The sequence below is a fragment of the Lycium ferocissimum genome, chromosome 3 (genome assembly GCF_029784015.1).
Source record: "Lycium ferocissimum isolate CSIRO_LF1 chromosome 3, AGI_CSIRO_Lferr_CH_V1, whole genome shotgun sequence".
Taxonomy (NCBI): domain Eukaryota; kingdom Viridiplantae; phylum Streptophyta; class Magnoliopsida; order Solanales; family Solanaceae; genus Lycium; species Lycium ferocissimum.
The window spans coordinates 15,435,722-15,458,988 of NC_081344.1; the positions used below are offsets into that span (position 1 = coordinate 15,435,722).

General features: G+C 33.6%; 1 protein-coding gene across 1 annotated transcript; it reads left to right on the forward strand.

Moving 5' to 3' along the window:
* The first annotated feature begins 1,440 nt into the window (after positions 1-1,440).
* Positions 1,441-4,231, forward strand: LOC132049852 (protein EXORDIUM-like 5). The gene is made up of 3 exons (XM_059440814.1): positions 1,441-2,092; positions 2,865-3,135; positions 3,628-4,231. Exons 1-3 carry the CDS (start codon positions 1,514-1,516, stop codon positions 3,834-3,836), a joined length of 1,059 nt encoding a protein of 352 aa, XP_059296797.1. The 5' UTR covers positions 1,441-1,513; the 3' UTR covers positions 3,837-4,231.
* The last annotated feature ends 19,036 nt before the right edge of the window (positions 4,232-23,267 follow it).

Here is a 23,267-nt window from a genome sequence, read left to right on the forward strand (position 1 = left end):
CTGTATAACGAATAATTCATACCCCCTTTGTTCTAATTTATATGATATAGTTTAACTTGGCACAAAGTTTAGGCAAAAAAGAAGACTTTTGAAACTTGTGGTCTAAAGTAGGACTTATATATTTGTGTGAGTATAAATTATTTTATTAAAGGTAAAAGAGAAAGTTTTAAGTTAATTTACTTTTAAATATAAAAATATATCATTTTTTCGAGACAGATTAAAAAAAAATGTATCACATAAATTAGGAGAAATAAGTAAAGAAAAAAAAAAAAAAAAGTATTGTGTACCAAAATTTCCTTCATTACCATACTAGATCCCACTTAAGAATAGTGTGACTTTAGCTCGCGGTACTAGGTTCCAACAATCTGTCAATTTTTGAATGTCTAATCTACATGGGTTATTATCGTAAAGTTCACATGTGCACAGGGTATTTTACTGATAAGAGAGCCTGATTCCCATTTTGTCGTGAACGTAACAAGGGGAATCAAGAGCCTTTGGGAGTAGTGGTAATTGGAGCCCACAACAATTGCAGCTGTCTCCAGCCCATTTCCCTCCTAAACCAGAAAAACACAAGGAAATGATAACAATGGTCCCTTATGTTTGATGATAGGTTTAAATTAGACTTTTTAGTATGAATTTAACAATTTTGGTTATTTATGTTTGTCAAAAGTTAATATTTTAAGCCTCCATCAAATATTTATCAAACTTTATTTGTTAAATTTATCTTGCTATTATTTTTATTTGTTGGTACTGTCACTTGTGGGATTACACTGAGTATGTTGTTGTATTATTTATTATATTTAATGGGAACTATGAAAAAAAAAATTAGCAGAAACTCATATTTCGAGGTACAACTTTTACAGTTTTTGCTACTTTTAATTATTTGTCGAGTTTGGTGTAACCTTTTGAAGTGTAACTTCTAGTATGTTTTTATATCTTTTTAGTGGTTTACGTACTTTTTTGGGTTGCATATTTTAGATTTGATGGAACTTTCTCAGTGTTTATACTTCAACATTCTTTTTTTCATAGTTTCTCTCAAATCTAATTTTTATGAAATACAAGATGCTCATTGAATGATAAGAAAGCTATTTCCACTTAGACAATTTTAGATATTCAAGGATTCCACGTTCTGTTCTAGATCTAATTTAGGGAATTATCGATAGGCTAACAAAAAAAGACAATTAGGGATTCATTGGAATTATCACATTTATTTGGAAGATACTTATTTCGGATGGGTCACACCAATAAGATGAACCAAATGAGTTAATAGACATAGTTTGGTAAATATTTAAGGGGAGCTAAAAGTGTTAATGTTGGACAAACTTAAAGGACCAAAATTATCAAGTGCATACTTAGAGAGTATTTTAAACCTACCCTCCAACATAAGGTACTATTTTTGTCATTTTCTCCTTAACACACCATAAAAACCCCCCCTCTCCTCCTTATAAAATCTATCCCCCCACCTCTTCCTCTTCCTTCCTATTCACACATTTACTCTTAAACCTCCACAACAATGGCAACTTCCATAATTTTTACATCTTTACTAACCCTATTTCTGTTATCATTCATTATTCAATTTAGCTCAAACCATGCATCCCCAACAAAACAAACACTTGACTTACAAAACCCAAATTTCTTCAACCCAAAACTTCCACCAAGAACACTATCATCCTCAAAAAAATTTGAAGGTTCATCAAACTTAGTTAACCTACGTTACCATATGGGTCCAGTTCTTTCTTCACCAATAAACATTTACCTCATTTGGTATGGTAAATGGACCCCGTCACAACAACTATTAATTAAAGATTTCCTTCTTTCTATCTCCACTTTCAATCACCGCGCGTCGCCTTCACCTTCCGTTGCTGAGTGGTGGAGTACTGTTTCTTTATATACTGATCAAACAGGAGCTAATATATCACGTTCAGTTAGCATTGCTGGCGAGTACTCTGATTTTAAATACTCTCAAGGGAACCAACTCACGCGCCTTTCCATCCAAGATGTCATTGCTGAAGCTGTTACGTCAAAGCCTTTTACTGTTGACCACAAAAAAGGGATTTACCTCGTTTTAACTTCGGTGGACGTTACCATGCAGGTAAGAATGGCAAATCTGCTGAATTTGGGCTAAAAAACGGGTCAAAACCCGATCATCAATTCTTACTAAGCTTCCGTTTGGCTACAGATTTTGAAGTTAAAATTTGAAATTGGAAAATTTGAATTTTGAAGTTGTGTTTGGACCAGGGGTGGCTTTTTGGTGAAGCCACTAAAGCCTGGCCAAGGCTTTGGCCCCTCATTTTCGGGACTATTTTTCATCAATATCGGTTATATATATTTATTTATTTTGAAAAATTACTGTGACTAGTATTTGTAGAAAAAGGAAATAATTAACTAATTGATGCAAAAGAAGGCCTTTAAACCAGTAAGTAATGTATACTTGTACAAATAAAAGTTAAGGCTCCTTGAAATTTAGCTTTAGGCCTTCAACAGTATTGAGCATCCTCGGATTTGGACATACAATTTACTTTTAAAAAAAATTGAAATTTTGTGGGTGAAAGTTTCAAAAACTGAAACTGCTAAATTTTCAAAATTTGATTCAAAATTTATGACCAAATAGATATTTGAAGATAAATATCAAAACTTGATCTAAAATTCATGGCCAAACGCTAGCTAAGTTTTAATTGCTTCATTTGTTTTCTTATAATTTTTAAATACCTAATAAAATTTTATTTTTCATGACTATATGACGTGTTAAATAAAAAAATATTTGGACAAGATTTTTGTCATCAATTAAGGACTGAGCGAGCAGATGGCGGATCAATAATCCGATTATGATTTCATGTGCTAACTTTGCCAATCTCTACGTGCAGGATTTCTGCCGTGCAGTATGTGGGTTCCACTACTTCACATTCGCATCGAAAGTGGGCTACACTCTCCCATACGCATGGGTCGGAAATTCGGGTAAACAATGCCCCGAAGTATGCGCGTATCCATTTGCAGTTCCGGGTTATATGGGTGGAGGTGGGCCTGGGTCATTAAAATCACCAAACGGCGACGTTGGAGTTGATGGAATGATTAGTGTTATTGGTCATGAGTTAGCTGAGCTGTCATCAAATCCGTTAATTAACGCTTGGTATGCAGGTGAGTAGAGGCAAGTTTATGTGTATTAAATTTGAATCACGTGAATCGATAGTCTCTCAGTAAATTAGATATTTTGGACCCGTTTGGCCCCCATAATTTTTCACTTTTTCTTAACCTTTTTTTTTTTTTTTGAAAATAATGTTCGGCATGAAAATTACAGATTCAACTTGAAATTACATTTGAAATTTAAAAAACACTTAAAATTATATTTTCACTTTCAATCCATCTAATCAATCAAATATTCTTTACAGAAACTATAATTAAACACTACTCCATCGTCAGTTTCAAAATTTCAAATAAAGTGAAAAATACTTTATTTCAAATGGCTAATTTGTGTATATACTTTTGAAAATTAATATAATATTAACTGGTGACATCGCTAAATAGTGCATTAAAGGTTGAATTATTTATCTAGAGGATTAGGGATCAAAAATCAAAAAATTTCGCTTAATATATCCATGTTTTAAAAATTCTATATATTTATCTTTGCAGGTGAGGACCCTGTTGCGCCAACGGAGATAGGTGATTTGTGTGAAGGGTTGTACGGGACAGGTGGTGGTGGAGGGTATATTGGTCAAGTGATGAAGGACAGAGATGGAAGGACTTATAATTTGAATGGAAGAAGAGGAAGGAAGTTTTTGGTACAGTGGATATGGAGCCCAATTCTTAAGGCATGTGCTGGACCCAATTCCATGGACTAGTGGACGGTGGGGACAAGAATTTGTAGATTATTTAAGGTAAATACTCCACGAAGTTTGAAAATAAAAAGCAAAAATGGAGAAAAAAGTGAAGATGGGTCGAGCACAGAAATAGAGAAAAATGGTTAAAATCTCATTATACCATCTTCTGTCTGTGCACTTTTCCTGTCTTAGCTGAGACTAATCAAGAAAGTCGAAGAGGGGTCCATGAATGAGCAATATTGCCGACTGGAGTACTTTTACTTTATTTTTAAATTTTTTAGTTTTTTTTTCCTGGATTTATTTCCATTAATCATAATACAGTTTTTAGATGTAAAAAGAAGGTATTTTATTAAATTTCTTGTGGACTCCTAATACACAATATGTTATTTATATTAGAGACAGATTTTTATTTAGCACTACTCAAGTACTACTTGCACTTGAGTTGAGGATCGTATCAACACTTGTTAGGAATAAAATTTGCGTACACTTTTTTCTTTTCAAACTCCACTTGCAAAATTATTCTAAGTATGTTGTTGTTGTCATTCTAATAGTTAAGTTGTACTAATACGCTACTATTATGTGCTTATGTACTATACCCTTCATTTGGGGTGGTCTTTAATTTTTACCCTTCAAATTGGTGGTCTTTAAGTTTTGCTCCTCAAATTAGTGGTCTTTAATTTTTTTCCTCTATTTTAAGGCAGAATTTTATAAATCTATTCATGCAAGGTAAAATTTAGACTTTAAAGCAGAATTTGTAAAGACAATTTTGCAAATTCTGTCCATAGATAATTTTACATGGGCAGAATTCTGCTTTGTAAATTTATAAAGGTAGAGAATAAAAATTAAAGATCACCAATTTAAGGAGCAAAAATTAAAGACCACCCCCAGCAAGCGAAGGACAATCCTGCAAATTTCTTAATTTGAAATTTTTGAAAAGGAATACTCAAAATGACATTCAGATCTAAAGAATAGTATCATGACGGCATGTTTAAGTCAACTAAGTAGAAAATGATATCTGTGCATATTGACTTCGGGCCCGTGCGGGACATCTGACACATTTTCAATAATTGTAGTGACGCATAAGGATATTAGCCAGCTGGGATGCAATCTAACTAAAAAGTAATCGAATAAAATTATGCTGTTTTCTAGCACAAGCTCATCGACCCTGGAATAAATCAATGATGAAATTGGTGAGAATAACAAAGTAAGAATAGTAGACACTACATCAAATAAAAAATAATTTATATTAAAACACTATATCATCAATTTAAATATGTTTTTCTCCAACAACGTAAATATACTTTGCCCAAAAAAAAAGGGGGAGAGAAAAATTAACTATACTATATTGACAAAATATTGAATTTTCCAAATACAATAAATTATTCGAAATGACTGAATAGAAAGGACCTCACATCATAGTTGATTTTTTTGGCTGAATGTATGCTACCTTACCTGTTTTTATTTGGAACGGTGTGAGGGGTTGTCATAACGTGATTGTGACAACATTAATTTACTTTCGGTATTAAATTGTGATAGAGATTTCAGTAGCATTCTGTTTCTTTTTCTACATGTTTAGTTTTCCTGGTTGTTGGATATTTAACTAATTACAATCAAATCATGATGATGATAACCTAAACGCGTCGGTTATAGAAATAAACAACCAAAAGACATTGACTAGTTCATTTGTACTCCCGCCGAAAAAAAAAAGTCCACTTAAATATTTATACACCCCTTAAAAAACTATTCATTCTAAAAAAAAAATTAACTAAACTAACTCTAATTAAATTAACATTAGAATTTAATCACATAACAATTAATACAGATAAATCTGAATAGATAAAGTTAATTATTTCTTGATTTAATAAACGGACACTTTTTTTAACTCAAAAAAAAGAGGCTAAATAAAAACTTTTTTTTAATCTGGAGGGAGTAATAATTTACTTACATTTAATGTTTGTATGACATGATTAATTATTACTGTCATTAAATTACTTATCATAATAAGTGAGATAATTTAGCATAAATATTGAATGCAAGTTACTACAGTCAAACCTCTCTATGATGGCAACGTTTGTCCAAAAATTTCATAACTGCTATAATGAGATGTTGGTTATGTTTGTATATTGGCATTTGATGTTTGCATCTCATTTAGTTGTTATAAACAAAAGTATGCAAAAATTTATTTTTTTGTACTCTTTGTGTTTCAAACGAAAGCAAAATACTTATTAATTTTAAAATCTCAATTGATTTTCATATTTCATTAATTAAAAATTGAAGTGACTAATATATTCATACGAGTTGTACGGTAGCGATAAAGAATTAAAATATAAGAAACATATGCATTTAAAATTAATTAAAAATTTAAATATTTCAAGTTTGACATAAGAAATTTACAATTGTATGTTGTTTCGTAAATTCCAGTCTATTAGTGCTAGTATAACGCTTGAATTGACGAAGATTCTTGTCCAAACTTTCAGTAAAAAGAAATTAAATAGTTTTCTCTTGATGATTACCAATATTTTAATATTTTATATTTATATATAAAGTATTACTTACAAAATATTATTACACAATATTTGAGTATGACTATTATAGAGAGGTAATTTTACAAAAAATGTACCGCTATGATGAATGTTATTGTTATTATAGGTAAAATGTTGTTATAGAGAAGTAAATATAACATGAAAAATCGATTCCGGGAAAAATAAGACCGTTATAATGAAATACTATTATAACGAACGATAATTATAGAGAGGTTTGACTGTATTAAGTTCACTTGTAATTTTTTGTTGCTTCTTTTTAATCATTACATCCAATAAGAAGATGAAATGAACACATCTTGGAACGCAGAGGCGGACCTACACGAAAGGGTGGGAGTGCACATTTTGGAAAAAATTATGTATATATATGTACACATACTTTGAGAAATTAGTATATATTTTATTGTGCACTCTAATAAATGAAAGTGTCTTTGGGGCACGTTGGTTGTAACTGCTGCTTTTTTTACACGTCACTCCGAATTGAACCCGAATGTCACTTTTAATTATTTTTTTGAACCTATTTTTAGGAAAACAATAAGCGTTAAATGAGCTCGTTCGGATTCGAACCTGCATTGTCACCACATGTTGCACAGCGTTAGCCGCTGAACTATCTCTTTCATTTGTTTTACTGTGTTAAATTTTATTTATTACACATATTTGACCTATATACTTGTATTTTCGCCATTTTTGTCACGCTTATAAGTGTCGATCCGATCTGATATTATCCTCGTCGTCATTAAAAATTTTATTGGCGTTTATGTTAAGATAATAATGCCCCCGCTATCTTAAAATCCTGGGTCCACTTTTGTTGGAACGTTATTCAAATTTTCGTAAAATGTGAGGAAAAAGGTGTTGGGATCATTTGAATTTACAATGTAAGATTTTCAAAAGATATTTATGGATATTTTAAAGGTGGTGGGTGGAACAAGATATTTTATTTATTAGAAAAGTTCCTCACAGCACTTTACATTTAAAACCTCAAACTAAAAGGCGTATTTTTTTGCCAACCCAAGTTAAATTCAAGGCTTAATTCATATGCAGCCTCCTGAATTTATCTTTTTTTTTAAAAAAAAAATTTTGACATCTCAATTAAGTGTTATTCTTATTGAACTCTTGAACTCATTCTTAAGTGTATCTATCAAACACAATCTGACTTATATAGTATTCTATCTTCAATGTAGCAACATGTTAATATATATTCTAATTTAACTATGCCATTTTTAGCTAAGATTAGCAGCAATTGAGAGAAGAAAAAATAGTAAGTTCTTAATTAGGCTGATAGTGAAAGAGCAGAACCAGTAGAAACCGGCACATCCAAGACCTAACGTTGAAAATATTACTTTACTTTCATTAGCACAACTTACTTTTTGCTTCTAATTATAATCAAATTTAGAAGATTTGATAAATACACTGAGAATGAATTCAGAAATTCAATAGAAATAATATTTAATTAAAATGTCAAAATAAAAAAATAAAATAAGTTTATGGGCTACATATGCATTAAGCCTAAAATCAATGCTGTAATGGCAAGGGCTCCAAAGTGGCCCACACAGTGCCATCATTTCAAATTTCATTTATGTATTACAAGGGGACACAACTGGACAATTATGAACATGTTTTTATTCACAGCTATGAGGATGACTACACACCCTTTGCAACTTTAATTATCACATCGTCCTTTCATCTTGGAATCAATCAATCCATACAGTAATTTGAAACTACGCACATTTACTAAACAAATCGAACTTTCAAAGTGCTGTTGCTGGTTTTTTTTTTTTTTTTTTTTTTTTTAACCTTGAGTAGCTTGATCCTTTTTAAGTTTAACATTAATATATGGAGTATACAGGGCAGAGCTACACATGAAAGAAGTCAATTGAAATGCTATAGTTGAAAATTTATACTACGACGTATTATGCTCATAAAGTAAGTTAATCAAAAATTCAAATCATTCCTGCTTTGAAAAAATGATACACTTGTAAATTTGAATGAACATTATACTTCTCATTTTACCCATAATGAGAAGCTTTTACAGCTGCACATATGTTATAATAATGTTTAAGGTCACAAATTTCAAAACTGTATAGAGACACAAATGCTATGACATATTTTAAACTACGAGTTTTCAAAGTCTTCATTTCATTTTAATTAAATTCTGTGCCAATTCAAATTATATCACATAAACTGAATCTAAGAGTGTAGTAAAATTGGTTCAAAATTTAATAAGTTTGCATAATAGGTGTGCGATTCTTTTTAACTTTTTAGAATTCTTTTTGTTAGAAATCTTTACGCGGCATATGTACATATAGAAAGTCAATTAACGAGCCGAAGACTCGAAGTTCAGTCAACTACTTCACAAACATGAAGAATTAAGCCGTGTGGGGTCAATTTGGCTAGCTAGCTAGTTTTACCATCATTTAAGATTTAGCCTGTGCATGATGAGGATTCAAATGAGTATCAGCTGGAGTAGTATTTTAATTTGGACCACTAATGACAGTTAGTAATGGCAATGTCCACAATCCACTGTCTATGTCTTAGCTTTATGCAATTGTCATGCAAGGAAAAGACGTATCAATTTAGGGTAGCCGGATATGTTAAAGAGGAACAAGCAATCTTTCCGCGATTAAAGTTGGCCCCACCCTTCAAGACTAAAAACAAAAATAGTAGCTTCAATTAAGGACACCAACTGATTTACGAATAAACCAATCCAGGGTGGCGTTTGTAGTCGCCACAATTTGAGTCTTACCCTTTTTTGTGGTTTCGATCATGGTGCGAGCTACAGTGCTAGATACGGGTTCAAACGCATTCAATAGCTTTTGCTTAGCTTTGTATTAGGAAATCTTTCAAATGTATAATATTTAATTGTGAACGTTACATAAACGATCTATGAAGTTCGTGGCATTTTCAAACCTATAAACTTCAAAATCTGACCTGCTTCTAGCGAATAAATGTCATCGTCGTCATCAGAAGGAGTCAGCATTGAAGTTTATGAATTCTAAATTCAAATCTATTGAAGTTATTGAGTTTTAAATTAATAATAAGTACGTGTTCAATGAATTTCTAAGACAAATACAATATTTAAATCAAAGCTATTAGGTTCAACCGAACCCATAGCCGATAGTCTAGCTCCGCCCTTAGCCATCTCAATCGCTAGCTGTGCGTATCAATCAAAAATGTTGGCAACTTGAATCAACAGCAGGCAGGCAATTTGATGAAGAAATCAAAAATGAATATAACTTTATCTCTGTCGTTAAATTTTCAAAGCAGAGTCAAGAAGACATTTTGGGCCAAAGACCTTGAAATGACATGGATGGGCTGCTGTGGTAGCCAATGCCATCTAATTAATCTAGAGGCTAGAAATTCATACAAGTGTTTTACAACTTGCAAGTCTAAAAGATCAATTTTTGCGCGGATTGTCCTTACGGACTGGCCATTAATTTTTGCCTCTCAAATAGCTTATCTTTAATTTTTGTCTTCGCTTCTCATTTAATGAAAATTTGTATGCCAAAGTACCCTTATCCGCTGGTCGATGAAATTAGAGATTCTGGGTTCGATCTCCAGCAGAGGTCGGAAAAAATAATCGCAAGGCATAAATTAGGCCAAATTTTTATTTTGTTTTTTTGATGTCAGGAATATTTTCGGCCACCTTTTTGTTACGTGAAGTGTCGACGGTCAAAAAATTAAAGACCAGCGATTTGAGCAGCAAAATTTAAAGACCGCCCCAAGATAGTGTAGACCAGCTAGATGGATTGTGCAAACCAGCTAGTTTTCATGGCCGTGAAATTACTCTTTGTTTATAACTTTACTAGAGGGGCATGGCCCGGTTGAGCACCTGCCCAACATTGTAAGTTTGTTTTTCTATCAATAAAAAATAAAGTATTGCTGGATATTTTTCAGCTATATAAGCCACAAATTGCAAGGAATCAATTTAATCTAGATACGTGCGTGTTTTAGTGAAAGGGATGATTTGATAAGTTAAAAACAAAGTCTATTCATTCAAGCATCTGCAAAAGACACACAATACCAAACCACCTATTGGACAAAAAAAAAGACATCAAATGTTAACACAACTCAAACAACTTGCAACCAAAAAAAAATCAAAAAGAAAGAAAAAGAAAAGAAGGATGCTCAAGAAGTTGTTAGGAACATTCTGCTTGTACAACCTATCATTCAAATTCTAGCGTTGTCCCAACTTCTGGACTATCCAATGTGCCATATAGAACATTAACTCTTTGTACATATCTGCTTTTCAGTGGCCAAACATTACTGTTTGTTGTTCCTGCAAATTATTGAGAAGGGCACACGCCAAAAATAGTCAGAGCAAGTTCCTGGCAAGTGTATCAACTTCACCATTTGCGCAGAATGCATTTTATTTAGATAGAAGAAACTTAATTAGTTTTTTTAAAAGTCAACTTGCATCTTTACCTACTTGGCTGGTTATCTATGTTCTTAACTAAGCTAAAAACACCTTATAAAAGTACACATTTGCTCAAGTCCTCATATGAAATTCAAGGTGAAATCGGTTACTCTTTCAACAAAACTGGGTAAAATTGAGCCAAAAATCTCGATTCAGGATAAATTCATGTTCTTTTTTCTTTTGATAAGTAAAATGATATGTGGGATGAATGAGAATTTATCTCTGAACTTTTGCCTATATTAGACGTGTTGTCTCAATCACATTGTTTCCCTCTTTCAGTACACTTCTGCATGTAGTTTGTTTTACTAAGTAAAAAGCTCAATAATTTATGCTATCTAAGTTTTACTAATTAAAAAGCTCAGCAATTGATGCTATCTAATTTACTGCCCACTACCATGTAAGAATTTGCAATTCAGATACTACAAAAATAACAAAAGAAAGCTAAGTCACCCATAAAAGTTAAGTCTAGAGGTGTGGTGTTTTCTATGTTTTGTCTGCCAATAATAAAATTGTAATTTTATCCAAGAACAACTACCTCATACAAATACAACTTCATAATCCGTCACTAATCACTATAAGTACACAAAACAGAACATTATTTTTCTTTTTTCAAGAAAAATGGACCCAAGGCCTGAAAAAAGTATGTGAAATTATACCTGAAGTTCTTGAAAATTAGAGAATCTTAAATCAACCCTTTCCCATGGTTTGGCGGGTTCGACACTTTTGTAACCCAAAAAAAAAAAAAATTGGGAACCAAACTAACCCATTAAAAAAAAAAAAAAAGACCAAGCAAGCTTTCAAGCACACAAATTAAGTAGTGAAAGGCCAAAGTGTACATTTACATTTTGGCCCTTTTCGCACGTAACTGTGCGTGAAACCCGTCCCTAAAATCCCCGAGCCAACCTTTATTCTTTGGAAATCAAACTCAAAATTAATTTTTTTGCGTACTTTGACCGAAGATTAGTCACGTTTCAAAACAGGAATATAAATATTTTATATAGAACTTAATATTTTTTTTAGTGTACAATAATATCAACTCATTACATCAAGTATACATATACATTTGGATATTCGTTTTAGGAGTTGTAAAGTGCTCCGAAATACGTTTGAAAACTTGCTATATTTAGGTTTAAGTGCCATATTTTATAGGGTTTTGATTAATCTCTTTTGTTTTACTCCCAAAGCTATGAAAGTACTTTTTTGGTTCAAGACGAGAGGTTCATAATAATTGAAAAATATTTCATTCCATTAGCAACTAAATACATCATTAAATTACAATAGTCTTAAAAAAAAAAATCAAGTTCTAGATACTCTTCTACTTCGTACGGATGTTGCCACCACGTGAGTTTTGCCACATGAACGCTTATCATGCCCAAATTGCTTACATGTCGAGCACTTGCAAGAGTAACTCTTTTCGCTAACATCCATTTGATTGTGATAACGGGTTAGCTTATTTTTTTTCCAATTTACGGATATGGTTCTTGTTCGCAATCATAGAAAACGGCGCGGCTGGCCAATAAGCTTGATCACCAAGGAACTAATTGGCCGAATATGCTTTAAGGTATTTTACGACCTTATATTCCTCCGCCACATAATCGCTTACACTTCTCGGCCATTCTCTCAAAGCACTTGATCGCATGAGAACATGGCATGTGGTACGTTTGCCACTTACCACAAGTGCATGATTGTGTTGCTCAGAACAATATGTTTCATTTCCTCCTTTGCCGTCGCAATAACCCTTTCTAACTTCATACACTCGTTGAACGACGTCATACTTGGTCATTTGGTGACCCTCTCGCCTTTCTTCTATGGTGCTCCATCTTTTTATAGGGCTTTGGCATCCATGTTCTCTCGTCGGCTAATATAGCTCTTGCCTGCCTTGTCCTATCCGCAAATCGCTCCACGACCTGCCTGAAAGTTAGTCTTACCATTGCGGTGACAGGTAGTCCTCGAGTAGATTTGAGGAGTCCATTGAAAGACTCTGAGTTGTTCGTTGTGAGCATGCCCCATCTCCTTCCTCCATCAGCATAAAGCGTCCATTTTTCAGCTTCTAATTTCATCAACCAAACATATGCCTCTTCACTCACTTCCTTTAGCAGCTCCATTTTCTTTGTTGATGCTGCATCGCAGCCCCCCACATCAATTTGTTTACAGTGCCATTTGCAAACTTTGTTTGCAAATTAGCCTTTAAGTGCCTTAAGCAATATCGATGGTAAGCATGTGGAGGCTGCCACCCTTCCAGAGTACGCATATTGTGCAATATGCCTTTATGACGATCCGATAGGACACATATGCCCTGACGACCCTTAATAACATGAGTTTGTAGATGAGTCAAGAACATCCCCCACGTCTTGTTGCTCTCGTTGGCGGCAATTGCGAAAACAAGAGGGAATATTGACCCATTGGCATCCATACCTACTGCAATTAGGAGCTTAATGTCATATCGGCCATATACATGGGTTCCATCTATCGATATCACATTCCTAAGAATGAAAGCAAAACCATCAATACTTGGTTTGAATGCCCAAAAGACGAAGTCGAAAATTTCGCCTCTAAAAGCCGCCACCGTACAACAAAGGCTGCCGATTAGCATGTCAGAAGAGCCGCTATATACCTCGGCAACGCCGAAAAGAGGATTCCCAAGTTCCAAATATCGTTTCAAAAGCACGTCTACGCCCGAGAAATCCCTTTCTCTTGCTTATGATTTTACCATAATTTGAGTGGACCATGCCAATACAAGTTTTGATAGGCATCCTGCATAAGTTTAAACAAACAACATTTAGCAATGATATTTTAATTGCTATAAGATATATAATGTAAACGGTCGATAAGCTACCTTCGAGCTTTTCAACGTGTTTAAGTAACACATGAGCAATCATGTTTATATCTAGATTAAAATGACCCGCTCGACTTTGTCCCATATCACAAGCAATCATGTTTATATCTAGATTAAAATGATGCGCTCGACTTGTCCCATATCACAAGTGTTTCGGGTGGAATTTTGTGATTTCCACGTACCATCCGGTTTAGCAATTCCCCAAAGCAACCACCGACAGCTTTGAGTATGTCGCTTGCAAATCAGCCTCCATACCGATCTGTTTGAGTCATCAACCTTAAACTCCCGCATATCCTTTACACAATACATCCTGACAGCCCGTTGCAACATCTTTTTTGATGTGAACTGCATTCCCTTTGCAATGACGCATTCATCAGTCATGGGATTTTTCGGTTCAATCCACATGTTTTGGTGACTTTGATGATCATTTCTTGTGAAGACAATGCATCCTCACGACCTTGTAGATCGGTCAAGATATGGAATATAGTCGAATGCCACCGCATTGGCCGTCAGAATGCGTTTTTCCGCCATCGGAGGTGTACGTGGTGGTGAGTTGGTTCGGGATTAAAATGCGTATCTTCTTCATCCCCATCACTATCTTCATCATCGGGTTACCTTTGCATTATTCGTATCACATCGGTCTATAACCCCTACAAAGATTTAAAAATGGTTATTTACCAATACATACAATAAACACGTATCGTACAAAATATATATATATATATATATATATTTATATATATATATATATAATTGTTGGGTAAGATTTTCCGGGCACTACCATATTCAAAATACCCCCGTAAGACATAAAATCTCCATACGTGTTAGCTTGACTGATCGTTTGCAAGGGAACCTCTCGCGTATCTTTTCAACATACATCTCCGTAACATTAAGGGCGACTAAATGTTTTAATTCTTTCCGGCGCATTCAAATAATCCCTTAAAGAATCATCATCATTGATATAATGCCTACCATAAAGCACTATGCCATTAATATTACTCGATTGTGATATAACCCCTACAAAGATTTATAGAGATTTACCAATACATACAATAAACACGTACTAACCTTCATTTTTTCATATATGTAAGTGACTAGTGATTCATAAGACATTTCAAATGGACATTTAACATGAACGTTTGGTCTTTTATTGTAACGAACTGTACTATTGTCATCAACGATAATACCATCCCAATGTATTGAAACCTTAACTGGTGGAATATCTTGAGTCATTTTTTGTATGACTTAAGATAGGTTTTTTTGAATGACTTAAGATATTTAAACTTATGAAATGGATGAGTTTTACCTATCCGTACAACATTCTTCTTAAATAGATTCATATTCAGTGATTCATAAGACATTTCAAGTGGACATTTAACATGAAACATTGCGTAATATGAATTTAATTCAAATAAACAAGTAAAAAATGCAAGCCATTGTGTTGTCAAATAGGTCCTTTAGGAGTCATAAAAAAGCCGAAATTGGCATGCATGATGTGTTGTCAAATCATGTCCTATTGCGCACAAGAACATTGCGTAATATAAATTTAATTCAAATAAACGGTCAAAAATGCAACATTGTGTTGTCAAATCGGTCCTTTAGGTGTCATAAAAAGTCAAATTGACACGCATGATGTGTTGTCAAATCATGTCCTATTGCGCAAAAACATTTGTAATATGAATTTAATTCAAATAAACGGTAAAAAATGCAACATTGTGTTGTCAAATAGGTCCTTTAGGTGTCATAAAAAGTCGAAATTGACATGCATGATGTGTTGTCAAATCATGCCTATTGCGCACAAGTTAACATTGCGTAATATGAATTTAATTCAAATAAACGGTCAAAAATGCAACATTGTGTTGTCAAATCGGTCCTTTAGGTGTCATAAAAAAGTCGAAATTGACATGCATGACGTGTTGTCAAATCATGTCCTATCGCACAAGTTAACATTGCGTAATATGAATTTAATTCAAATAAACGGTCAAAAATGCAAGCATTGTGTTGTCAAATCGGTCCTTTAGGTGTAAAAAAAAAGCTGAAATTGGCATGCATGATGTGTTGTCAAATCATGTCCTATTGCGCACAAGAACATTGCGTAATATGAATTTAATTCAAATAAACGGTCAAAAATGCAGCATTATATTGTCAAAATCGATCCTTTAGGTGTCATAAAAAAACTGAAATTGGCATGCATGATGTATTGTCAAATTATGTCCTATTGCGCACAAGAACATTGTGTAATATGAATTTAATTCAAATAAACGGTCAAAAAATGCATGACTATATAACATGATTGACAAACAACTAGTATTCACTTTAAAACAAGTTATCATAACATTCTACAATCAATTTGGAAATCTTGATTCTATTACATGTTTTACCCCTACAAAAATATTTGAAGCAATGGGTAGGACATGGGAACTAGATGATGATGATTTTTATTACTCAAATAACCTTAACAAAAGATTCAATCAAGAATACAATAAAACAATGAGAGAGGAGTGAAACTGGCATGTTAGGGAGGCTGAAGCACAGGAGCAAAAGTTAGCTTCAATAGGGCTTAAACGCCCAAATAATGTGCTATGTCAATGTCTCGCGGAACTCCACAAGAGTTTAATTTTGCTCTTAATCGTTTTCGCGAAGAGAGCAATCGGATGCAAATACGTTACCATAGGGTAGAATATGGTATACATGATAGCACAAGATTTAGATCTGTTGAGATCTTGACCGCGAAATGTCCGACGAAGATTAATATTTTTCTTATAATAAGGTAAGTAGGTCATAAGACCCCCCCCTCGAGAGTACTCGGGGGTTTGCAACTATATAAGTAGCCATTTCTTTGTTATTAGACTACACCATATTTAATGTCAAGTAGTAAAACTCACTTGGTCTTTACTCCTTCCAAAAGAATCAAATAACATTGATGATGAGAGTTCAAATCATAAAGAAGTTTTCGAGTGATACCAAGTGATTTCAAACTGACGCGCTAAATCCGCACATTCGCAGAGCGTAATGATGATTTCTCAAAGGTGAAATATTTAGATCCGCGAGAATATTATTGCGATTTACGCCGAGAATGGTCACATCGGATTGCCGAATCGTAACGTCTTGTTCGTGACTTGAAAAATCTCAACGCTCCAATCCCAACAAGGTACTCACCAACCATGCCTCGAGAGGTCTAGCAACTTGCGAGACGGCCGACAAAGGATTAGAAAAGAAAACAACGAATGTTGCAAGACGTTGTAGATTTTACATGCTAAAGTTGGTCAAGAACAAGCATTATCAACCGTAGAGAACTAACATCTCTTGAAAAAAGATGTGTGTTAAGAGACCGCCAATGTCGTTTCCGAGGACGATATCGAGGACTTCTATTCAATGATGACGATTGGGGTCTATTTAGGCTCACTATCTTAGATTATGGGTCATTTAAGTTTTGACTAAGGTCGTTAATTTGTATTTTTAGCTTATGATGAAGTCATCAATTTGAATTAGTTTGGCATGTTTTTAATTTGCTTTTATTGTTAAAGTCTATTATTAATTGACAATTTAACAAAGAAACACAAATAAATTAGTACATAAAGGGTGCGGATTTGTCACGCCCCAAAACCCACCCTAGACGTGACCGGCATCCGACGTCATGAACAACATCGGAAAGACCTAAACAACACAATAATAATACTTGAACCCGCCAAGTTCAATATTCGCCTCTAATAGTTTATAAAATAAATGTAACATCAAGTTCCTGTTTGATAGTCTTTCCTTATTAAGTTAAATAATGTTATAAGTAACTGCATATATCAGGATCACAATTGTGAAATAAGATCAGCGGAAGTCTAATATAAGTAAATAGTCATAAACGTGGCAACCACACCGTTAAGTCGTACGTGACTTTGACAATCTACCGACAACACCTCCGACAACTATCTATGGAGCTTCTAAGAGACACAACCATCATCTAAATTCGGACGTGCCCGAAAATCTAGAATAATAATGAAACGAAAGTGTCCCACGAACAAGGATGTGGGCTCACCAAATCAACAAAAGAAGAAAGTTCTCTAAGCGTCGAGAGTATCACGAACACCGTTTTTTTCTCCGTTACCTAACATACCATCAAAAATAATAATGGTATACCGAGTACTTTCGTACTAACGAGTACCTCGGGACAACAAGTAATATAAAATAAAATATAATAATATATAAAGAAATCAGTTATGAAAAGGTAGTATAAAAACAATCATTCCACTTTATGATTCTTAATATCATTTGTTAAACAGTTTACAAAGCCATTAATTAATATAAAAATAGGTATTCAGCTTGTGTATCTCAATTAGAATTATCAAAACCGATTATAAAGCCTTTTGTCAAAGTTACAACTTTCAATTATGCCTTTAAAATTTATCATAATTGTCAACAACAGTTCCAAGAGAGAATAAAATATCACACATGCCAATACAGGCCCAAGAATCAATGACATCGAAGGGATCACCGTAAAGGTTCCCTTGTCACGGCGCACCACACCAGAATATGAAATTCAAGGTGGCTATCCTTCCTCTCGAATAGCTAGGCATTAACCATACTTCGGGTAGCGAACCCGTGCATGGCCACTCTTCCTCCCGAATGGCTAGGCAATTACCACACTAGATCCATAAGTGGCTACCCTTCCTCCCGAGTAGGTAGGCCAAACACAACAACAAAGTTCATAGCATAGAAGTTGATTCACAATTTGTCTCAAAGTAGTCACACCATCAAATAGCATTAAAGTTCATTATGCCATTACGAAAATCCATAATTTCATAGATAATCTTGAAAACGTTTTCACTTCTTTAAACAAGATTCTTTTATCATAGTTCCTCTGTAAAATCATCAATACCAACAATTAACCATCATCACTGATCATCTCTTATAGAAGAAAACGATTATGATTTCATATACGTATACACAGGATAATACAATCAAGGTTTAATGTGGGCTTGTCCCCTCACGCACATTAACCATTAATCAAAACATGTAATAGATTGCAAGAGTGTAAAATCAATTCATCATATCATTCAAATCATGCTTTTATAAAGAACCAATCTTTCAAGGGAGTTTGCAAAAGAGACATATAAATTACCTTTATATTAAAAAAAGGATTTTATTTTTAAAGAGACATACAAATCATCCTTATAGCCAAAATATGATTTTTAAAAGAGACATACCTTAATGTGTTAAACAAAGTTTAACAATTCACTTTTCCTAATGAAGAACACCCAAACCCTAGCTTGAATCACTTTAGGAAGAATTATGCTACAAACCCTAGGTTTTGATCACAAGAATAATGGTAAGAATCATGGGTTTGATGGTAGAATAGATTAGTAATGTTCGGTGTTCTTACCTTTGATTTGAAGACTTGGGGGATGATTTTCGTGCTTAGGGTTTGGAAGGATGAAAAGAATGGGAACAAAATAAGACCATACCCAATTTAAACCCAAATCCTTCTTCAAAACGGAGAAAGTACGCCTACAAGTACGTCCCGTACTTTGAAGTACGTCCCGTACTTGTATCCCGTACTTAGGCTGCCAAGACCAGTGAAAAACGGAAGAAGTACGTCCAAAAGGACGTCCGTACTTTAAAGTACGGCCCGTACTTTCTGGGCGTACTTTGGGTGAATTCTCCAGCTTTTGTGCCCTTCAAGAAATGGACATAACTTTTTGTACATAGATTTGCTCGGTCTGGGCGACCTACATTTGGAAAGATATTTCAAATATCTATAACTTTCATCAAGGAAGTTTTTCCAAATTCGCAACAAATTTTCATGAAAATCGCCCAAAATACAGACCTACCAAAACTTAGACGAAGTTAAGAGCCCTTAAGAACTTCAATTGTTGCTTTGACTTCAAAACGACCATCTTCCACTCGAATTCATCAAGAATGGATTCGTATAGGTATAATATCATCTTAACACTAGATTTTTACATATTCACACCTAACCCGAATTTACGGGATGTTATAGGATTACATTATAGGGGAAAAGTTACAACTTGTAAAAAACATAATCCATAGAAATATTAAACTTAATAAACAAAATACATATAAATAATGAACAACAACAACATAGCACAAATAATCTTTCACAATTTAAGTTTTTCTTTCAAAACTATTTTCTCATGTTGAGCCTCTCTAAGTTTAGCCTTCAGCAAATTTCATTTTTTTTCCGAAATCGGTGAGCAACACCTCCAAACCTTCAATTTTTTCTTCAGCTTCCACAAGCTTAAATTCCGAGTTCAACTTAGCGATATCTCTAGAGATACGTGAAGTCGCGATATCTCTATCCAAAATTAGATTTTTAAACTTCGCCGCCACCATTTTATCCACGTGAATGCTATCTTCCCACCGAAAGTATTTGCAACCGCCCATATCCTATAAACATTACAAGAAAATTAGTTTTTTAAAGTAAAATATATGGATAACGTGAAAAAAAAAACCACTAAAAAATGTAAAAATACTTACTTCGGACACTTTACAACGCCAAAAACGACGACCCAGATTATCTTGAGTCTTTGATGGTTTTAGTTTACAATAATAACTGCATTCGCAAATATCGGGTTGTATAGCAAACATTGAAGTTTTAAAACTTTGAGACATGTTTTTAGAAGTACAAAAGTGTGTTGAAAGGGTGAAGATGGTGGGTTGGGGTTTTTTAGGCAAGGGTTTCACGCTTATCGTTGTGTGAAAGGGCCAAAATATAAATGTACACTTTGTTCTTTCACGCACGAAACGTGCGTAACCTAGCATGGTTCTTTTTTTTTTTTTTTTTTTTAATGGGTTAATTTTGGTTCCAAATATTATTATTTTTGGGTTACAAAAGTGCCGGACTCATGATTTGGCCTGCTTGTTGTTTTGCTTCTAGAACTTGATTGTTTTCTCTTTGTCACCTTCCCTCACTCGACACTATAATTTTTAATAAGCAAGCAAAGATCCAAAAGTACCAAGTAGTAAGTATACCAAACGTCTTTCAATAGCAAATGAGTGAAATCCATAAGAACTCTAAACTCATCAGACTAAACATAGTATGTATATATTAGGATAAAGATTTTGATTATGAAATTAAAAAATCGTACCAAAATTTTACTAAATAATTTGAGGCCAAAGGCAGGGCTTGGCGACTTTTATATTCTATGCCATAGCCGTTGTATAGAGTGAACTCCTGAAAAAATGGCTGGACATATTAGGATGTCTACAAATAAAAAGAAAATGTTATAGAAATTGTCTGTCCATATCCACATATTACATATAAAAGTAAAACCATTCACGAGGAAAAGGTAATACTAACTGATTGAAGTAGTAGATAAAATACATTCTTAAACTTTTGCCCCTTTTTTTCTACAATTAATCAGCAAGGAAGTTAAAAGAGTTTCATTAACAACAAAAAAGTATCTTTATTTTAATACTTTGCATGATATGATCAACAATATTGTCAACATGGCGCATCATACGTTGCTAAATTATACATAAATGACTCCAAGAATCTACTCCCAGATACATCGTGGCATCAAGTAGCTTTAGATAGTTCCAAGATGTTTCAACTTACAACTATTTGTAGCAACTTATAGGTTTGAAGAAACAGTTAAATTGGACCTATGATTTTTTTTTTATTTTTAAAAAGAACCAATTGATACAGGGTAAGAAACACATCAAATAATGTATTAGGAGAATGTTTTGTTATCAGTAAAAAGTAATTTTATTAAATAACAGAGCCAAATAGATGTCGTGGTGCTACGAACAAAAGTAGGTGACCTCTACAGTTGTTGTAAAAGAATACTATTTTTCTGCCATCACCTTAAACAAAGCGTATATTAGTTAAAAAAGTTCCCACATTCCTCTTATACCCAAGTTCAACCAAAGAAAAGGAAGCAATCAAGGAAATGGCAATGATCGACTTATTAAGCACCTAAAAATGAATGTTCACTTTCAAAATACCATTTGGGAGTAGTTGATTCCCACCATCATGATACGTCTACTTAATTAACTTATAATTAAAGGAAAAAAAAAGTTCAAATTGACCATGAATACACACAGTATCTAAAACCGAAAACAGAAGAATCATGCTTATTTTTCAATTGAAATACATTTGTCTCTTGCATATTAAAGTTTCCATTAGAATTTGAACCTTTTACACCTTAAGCACATCAGTAAAAGCAAAATGCCATCATGTAAGTTCCTGAACTGTATACACTTGAAAGAGCTAATGACTCACCGAAAATTCTATTAAGTTCTTTCATGATTTAAATTACGGGAAGATGAAATCTCCGATGGTGGAAAGAAAATCCATTCCGCCAGAGGATAAGGAAGTGTAGAAATTTGGAACACAACCCCAAACACTGTCACGAAAATTTAGCTTATACTCTGTTGCAATTATTATAAAATGAAAAGAGAAAAGATTAAACTCTGATTACCCAAAAAAGAAAAAGCAAATAGATTTTTATTCAATAGATATCCCAAATCATATACTCTAACATGCACCTTCGGTTTTCTTGCTGGTTTCTTCTAAATTTGTTGTTTGTTACCTCTTGAGTAAGACTTACTGTAGGCATGTCCTATTCTTTTGACTAATTTCTAGCTGTTTTTTTCTTCTCCACTTTTGACACAAGACATTCTTTTTCAGTAGAATAATATAGCAGAGAATTCAAATAACACAATACTCTAAAGGAACATATGATCTTTTTTCTCATCTACTAATCCTTTTTTTATCCACCAGGTGAGAAGCTGATGGCTATAGTAAAACAGTTCTAGCTTCCAAGTAAGCTGGTGAGACAAAATGCAATGAAAATCTAATTAAACTAAATGCATATCAATTTTGATCCAAGATATATTATTTATTATGAAGTATAATGTTATGAGTATACATAGCATGACAAAAGTAATATTATAGCAGAGAATTGCTGGAACTATTTTCTACTCACTGGGGAATTTCATCAACCACATTGGTCGCATCAATCTTCTTCCCTTGCTGCTACTCCGTACTATTTTATCCCAACAAAAACTTCATGAGGCCAAAATCCACAAAGAAAATATGAAGAAAGAGAAAAATCAAATACTATTCAAAAACAAAACACACTAAATGAAAGAAATATTGAGTATAAATGCGAATACAAATTTAGAGGCAGAGTGAAGATTGTAAATCACAAAAATCTCTAAATCAATAATATCTGAGAAAATAGAATATAACTGCATTAAGATGCAACTCGACATTAGAAACCTGCAACACAATAACGGATCAGTTGTAATGACCTTACTAAATAAAAGGAATAAGTAGAGTAATTGTTACTGTGAGGGATCAAAGTTGAAGCTCGGCTAAGGAAGGGAGTAATTAACATTTAAATCGCACAGTCAAGATTAAAAGACATTTAATGAGCTCGGAGGGCCACGATTTTGCCACATCATTGAAGAATTGGTTATAACTAAAAGTGATAGGAGATAGAAGATAGCTTTTGGCAGGTAGTTTCCTCTCTCTTTCCTCCTCCTCCTCCTCCTTCTTCTTCTTCTTGTTCTTCTTTTTCTTCACGTGTTCTTCCATTTCTCCTCTAAATCTGATTCTTCTTGGCAGATTCATGATGACGTTGGTGGATTCTTCATCTATCTAGTATTAGTTTATTAATCTTTCAATTTCATTGTATTTAAGT

Bases quoted from the DNA above. Each gene is read 5' to 3' on its own strand.
- LOC132049852 (XM_059440814.1), top strand. From the start codon at position 1,514: ATGGCAACTTCCATAATTTTTACATCTTTACTAACCCTATTTCTGTTA. The intron at 2,093-2,864 runs GTAAGAATGGCA...CTCTACGTGCAG, and splicing joins CGGTGGACGTTACCATGCAG to GATTTCTGCCGTGCAGTATG. The intron at 3,136-3,627 runs GTGAGTAGAGGC...TTATCTTTGCAG, and splicing joins AATTAACGCTTGGTATGCAG to GTGAGGACCCTGTTGCGCCA.